General features: G+C 35.4%; 1 protein-coding gene across 1 annotated transcript; it reads left to right on the plus strand.

The window, feature by feature from the left end:
* Positions 1-1,312: 1,312 nt before the first annotated feature.
* LOC107894409 (probable cellulose synthase A catalytic subunit 5 [UDP-forming]) lies at positions 1,313-5,386 on the plus strand. The gene is made up of 11 exons (XM_016819686.1): positions 1,313-1,471; positions 1,552-1,747; positions 1,819-1,964; positions 2,128-2,258; positions 2,395-2,661; positions 2,747-3,092; positions 3,192-3,455; positions 3,564-3,776; positions 3,842-4,291; positions 4,367-4,717; positions 4,799-5,386. The coding sequence occupies exons 1-11, from the start codon at positions 1,388-1,390 to the stop codon at positions 5,384-5,386; spliced, it is 3,036 nt and encodes a 1,011-aa protein (XP_016675175.1). The 5' UTR covers positions 1,313-1,387.
* Positions 5,387-5,618: the final 232 nt, after the last annotated feature.

Raw genomic sequence — 5,618 nt, forward strand, 5'->3', positions numbered from 1 at the left:
CAATTTATTATTTCACCTAAGGCCCCAAAAATGTCAAGAACGAGCCTGTTGAGATTTACTTTTTGGTGGAAAAAGAAAATTAGAGGAGGTAGGGGTGACGTGGAGGGGAAGATGATAAACAATAATGGGTAAAAAAAAGATTAAAAATGATGATTTGGTGTGCACAATCAACCTTCATTAGAGATTTAACATTTTGTTGACTAATGTAAAACAATTATCTAACAACAATGACCAAATTGTAAATATTTTTGTTTGAATGACCAAAATAAAGGAGTCCAAAAAGTTAAAAGACCAACAGGTAGTTTATTCATTTTTATATATAATTAAGGTCAAACAAACATAAAGTATAAAAATTAAAGACTAAAATTATTATTACACCAACTAAAAAAAAGGTCACTTAATAATTGAGTGACTCAAAAAACTAATTTAAAAAAAATTAATAATAAAATTATAACTTTTTTAATTAAGTGATCAAAACGAAAATTTATGAAGCTAAGTGTTTATTTTTCGATGTTGTGACATCAACCCTAAATACAAATAAAAACAATGCTAATTAAAATATTTAATATTTTCAACATCCCCTCAAATTTGTTATTTGTATTTCTTTGTTTTACATCAGTAGCCAAACCTTTTCCAACAAAGAAAATGTTAAAAATTATCTTTGTAATAACCGTCTATTCATTAATTTTCAAGATTTAGCTTTGTTAAAATCGTCCTGAATTAAAAAAAAATTAAACACAATTTAAATTATATTTTTATTGTATCCAAATCAACTTTTATTATTTGATTTATAGATTATTATTTTATGCTATAGTAGAAGTAGATAAAATTATAAATTGAGTTACAACATTGCTTTGTGTTTTTTTAATAAAAAATTATGAATATTTGACGTACAAAAAGGATTGTATGAACTAGTGACATGATGTCATCTATATTCTTTTTTTAATATTTTAATGTCACATCAATATTTTCATCTTTAAAAAAATTAAATTTAAATGAAAATCCTAAAATTTAAGTTGAAATTATTGTATTAAACTACTAGAAAGAGATAATATCTCTATTTCATACAATTAATGTACCATTTTTAAGCTTATATAAAAAAATTATCATTTTTAAGCATTATCCATAAATAAACTCTTAAATCTTAAACTCGAAACTAATTTAAAATTAGAGGTTTAGTGCTTCATGTACCTTGACCTTTGATTTTAAATTACTCCAACAGTCCACTTTATCATTTTAGTAGTTTTGTTATTAGATGGTAAATGATAAATGGAGCAGAAGAAGCGATTATGATGATAGGTTTCATATTTTTTATGGGAAATTTTTAGTGGCAGTGGCAGCCAAAGTGAAAGCAAATCAAGCAAAGCAACGAAGAGCATAAACACTAATGCAAGTGAGTTGTGGTTTAGTTGTTGGCACTCACAACTCCAACGAGCTTCTAGTTATTCGTCGCCATGGGGACGACTCTTCAGTAAGTTGTTTGTGTGCGTGTATATGCTTTGAAATATGAATTACACGGAAAATAAAGAACAAATGGTGTTAAATTTGCAGCCAAAGACGGGGGAACATTTAATCGGCCAAACATGCAACATATGCGGAGATGAAGTTGGACTAGCAACTGAGGGAGAGTTGTTCGTGGCCTGCAATGAGTGTGCCTTCCCTATTTGTCGTGTTTGCTATGACTACGAGCGCAAGGAAGGGAACCAGACGTGCCCTCGGTGTAAAACCAGATTCAAACGTCTCAAAGGTCATTTCTCAAGACCTTTTCATTTGTTTATTCTTCACTATTTTAGTGATAATGGATTCATAATTGTTCAGGCTGTCCTAGAGTGGAAGGAGATGAAGAAGAAGATGAAATTGATGACTTAGACAATGAGTTCAGTTTCGAGGGATCCAACAATGAGCAGCACCATTTTGTTGTTCATAGGGGGCCGCAACTTTCCCTTCTCAGTAATGGTCACAAGGTATTATTACCAACCTGTAATCGAAATCATAATATAACTACTGCGTATTTCAATCTCTTGCTTGAAATCTGTATTCAGTACTTTTGAGCCACCTTTGTTCTTATTTGTTTTTTTCTTTTGTTTCCTTCAACTTCTGGCTTTCCCCACACTGCAAATCCTAAAGGATTTAACAGCTTATGGCTATGGAAGTGTTGCTTGGAAGGAGACATGGAAACAAGAAACAGGAAAATTACAGCTGAAGAATTCGTATAATGGTTGCAATGATGTCTTTCCTGATGACCTTGATTTACCTTCGTAAGTTGTTTAGTAGAACTCTACTACAGATATACTATCATAGCTCATCACGTTAGAACAAAGCTTATTAAACAAAGAATGCTTTACTTCATGTTTGATTACAAGTAACGAATAGTTTATTGATTGTGAATATCAGAAGGGATGAAGCTAGGCAACCATTGTCAAGAAAGTTTGGAATCCGATCGAGCCAAATCAACCCATACCGGATGATCATCATAATTCGACTTGTAGTTGTTGGAGTTTTCTTCCACTATCGAGTGAAGCACCCAGTTGAGGATGCCTACGCTTTATGGCTCGTATCTGTCATCTGTGAAACATGCTTTGCACTTCAATGGATTCTTGAACAGTTCCCAAAATGGCATCCAATCAACAGGGAAACTTATCTCGATAGATTATCCCTGAGGTATATGCATTACTCTTTAAAGTGTGCAGATAAGGTGTAAATTCATTAATTTTTTTGATAAATTGAGTTCCCTTTTCTTTTTTAGATATGAGGAGGAGGGGCAACCTTCACAACTTGCTCATATTGACCTATTTGTAACCACAGTTGATCCATTAAAAGAATCACCTTTGGTGACTGCAAATACAGTTCTTTCCATACTTGCTGTGGATTACCCGGCTGATAAGCTCTCACGTTATGTTTCTGACAATGGTGCTTCCCTGCTAACATTTGAAGCATTGTTCGAAACATCTGAATTTGCAAGAAAATGGGTACCATTTTGCAACAAGTTTAACGTTGAACCGAGGGCACCCGAGTGGTATTTTTCTCGAAAGGTAGATTATTTCAAAGACAAGATTTTACCATCGTTTGTAATGGAAAGAAGAGCAATGAAGGTAACTTGGACTTCCCAAGCTCATTCCATTTTTATTCTATTATTATTTATGGCTGATCAGTAATCACTTGGTGAAATCCAATGCCAATTGTGATTGCAGAGAGAGTATGAAGAGTTCAAAATTCGAATCAATACATTGGTTGCCAAGGCTCAAAAGGCTCCAAAAGATGGGTGGATCATGCAGGATGGAACTCCTTGGCCTGGGAACAATACTCATCATCATCCCGGAATGATTCAGGTTTTTCTTGGACAAGGGGGAAGACATGACGCAGATGGCAATGAATTGCCACGCTTGGTATATGTTTCTAGAGAAAAAGGACCTAGTTTTAATCACCATAAAAAGGCTGAAGCTTTGAATGCTTTGGTAAACTTCTAAAGCTGTCTAAACATGCAAAATCTCATATATTCTCCTGCAGTCAACAAGATGAAACATTTCAATCTAATAAAATTTCCAGTCGTTTATAAACTATAGGTAAGAGTCTCTGCAGTGCTCACAAATGCACCGTATCTCTTAAATTTGGATTACAATCACTACATCAACAATAGCAAGGCTCTTAAAGAGGCAATGTGTTTCATGATGGATCCATTGTCAGGAAAAAGAGTATGTTTTGTTCAATTCTCCCAGCGGTTCGATGACATTGATAACCATGATCAATATGCCAATAGAAACCCCATATTATTTTATGTAAGTATATTTGGTTGATTTATCAAATTTTTGCTTTGTTGAAGTTACTGAACCCTCGATTTTAGGTTAATATGAAAGGTTTGGATGGCATTCAAGGTCCTATATATACTGGTACTGGATGTGTATTGAGAAGAGTAGCACTTTATGGCTATGATGCTCCGAAACCAAAGAAGCCACCTACAAGAACATGCAACTGTTGGCATAAATGGTGTTGTGGATTTTTGTGCTTAAGAAGGAAGAAGAAGCAGCGGCTTAATAAGGTACCAAAGACCGTGATTCAAACAAGACATACTAAACAAGGTGATGAAGAAGCTTTACCACTCATGTCTGCTACTATGGAGGCCGTCGAAGAAGGGGCGCTCGAAAAGATGTTTGGTCAGTCCCCTGTTTTTATCGCATCAACCTTGGTAGAAAATGGTGAAACATTCAATGGAGCTAGCCTTGCATCTCGGCTTAGAAAAGCCATCCATGTCATCGGTTGTGGCTATGAAGATAAAACCGAGTGGGGAAAAGAGGTAGCAACAATGTTTCTCTCTAAACATCATGCATTAAGGATAGTACAATTGATGCAATCATTTCTTGTGATACAGGTTGGATGGATATATGGGTCGGTTACAGAGAATATATTAACAGGATTTAAAATGCATAGCCATGGGTGGCGATCTGTACATTGTTTTCCTGCTAGGCTTGCATTTAAGGGATTTGGTTCAGTCAACCTTGAGGATCATCTGCAAGAGGTTCAGCGATGGGCGCTTGGATCGATTGAAATATTCTTAAGTAGGCATTGCCCTATTTGGTATGGCTATGGAGGTGGTCTCAAGTTGTTGGAACGTATTGCGTACATAAATGTAGTCGTATATCCATGGACCTCTATTCCTCTTCTTGCATATTGTACACTTCCTGCTGTCTGCTTGTTCACAGGCAAATTCATCATTCCAGAGGTATAATTATAAATGTGGTTGTACTACATAACTGTTGTGATGTAAACTTCGTGATGTTCAATTTGTTTATACATTTTGCAGCTCAGCAGTGCTGGAAGCTTGTGGCTCTTGTCGCTTTTCATATGTATTTTCGCAACAAACATCCTGGAAATGAAATGGAATGGAATCAGCATTAACGAATGGTGGAGAAATGAAAAACTTTGGGTGATCGGAGCCGTTTCAGCTCAACTGTTTGCCGTATTCCAAGGGCTTTTGAAGATTATGACTGGTATTAACACTAACTCCAGTTTAACTTCAAAGGTAGAAGGCGACAATGGAGATTTCTCCCAACTGTGGGACTTAAAATGGACGACATTGCTCATCCCACCTACAACGTTGCTTATAATAAACATCGTAGGAGTTATTGCTGGTATCGCAAAGGCAATCAACAATGGGTATGATTCATGGGGACCATTTTTTGGGAAGTTTTTCTTTGCTTTCTGGGTCATTGTTCATCTTTATCCCTTGCTAAAGGGTTTGACAGGGCGACAAAGCAGGGCGCCTACCATTGTTGTTGTTTGGTCGGTTTTGTTAGCTTCGATTTTTATATTTGTGTGGGTTCGGTTGGATCCGTTCTTTCCCGAATCAGATGGTCCGTCTCTTGTGGAATGTGGGTTGGACTGTAAATGATAGTATTGCTAGTTTAATTAATAGGAGACAGCTCCTTTTCATTATTTTGTAATTTAACACAATTTTAATATTTTATATATGAATTGATTTTCAATATGTGATCGTGAATAATGAATGTATTAAAAAATAACCCATAAAATATGATCAATGGAATCTCAGTTGGAGAACAGACCGATTCTGGGGTCAATTACCAAAACTCTGATTTGTAATCATAATTATTGGATTAGGTTGA

The sequence above is a fragment of the Gossypium hirsutum genome, chromosome A13, assembly GCF_007990345.1.
Source record: "Gossypium hirsutum isolate 1008001.06 chromosome A13, Gossypium_hirsutum_v2.1, whole genome shotgun sequence".
Classification (NCBI taxonomy): domain Eukaryota; kingdom Viridiplantae; phylum Streptophyta; class Magnoliopsida; order Malvales; family Malvaceae; genus Gossypium; species Gossypium hirsutum.

Coding starts and splice junctions, on each gene's coding strand:
- LOC107894409 (XM_016819686.1), top strand. CDS start 1,388: ATGCAAGTGAGTTGTGGTTTAGTTGTTGGCACTCACAACTCCAACGAG. Junction 3,093..3,191: donor TGGAAAGAAGAGCAATGAAG/GTAACTTGGACT, acceptor TTGTGATTGCAG/AGAGAGTATGAAGAGTTCAA. Junction 3,456..3,563: donor CTGAAGCTTTGAATGCTTTG/GTAAACTTCTAA, acceptor TATAAACTATAG/GTAAGAGTCTCTGCAGTGCT.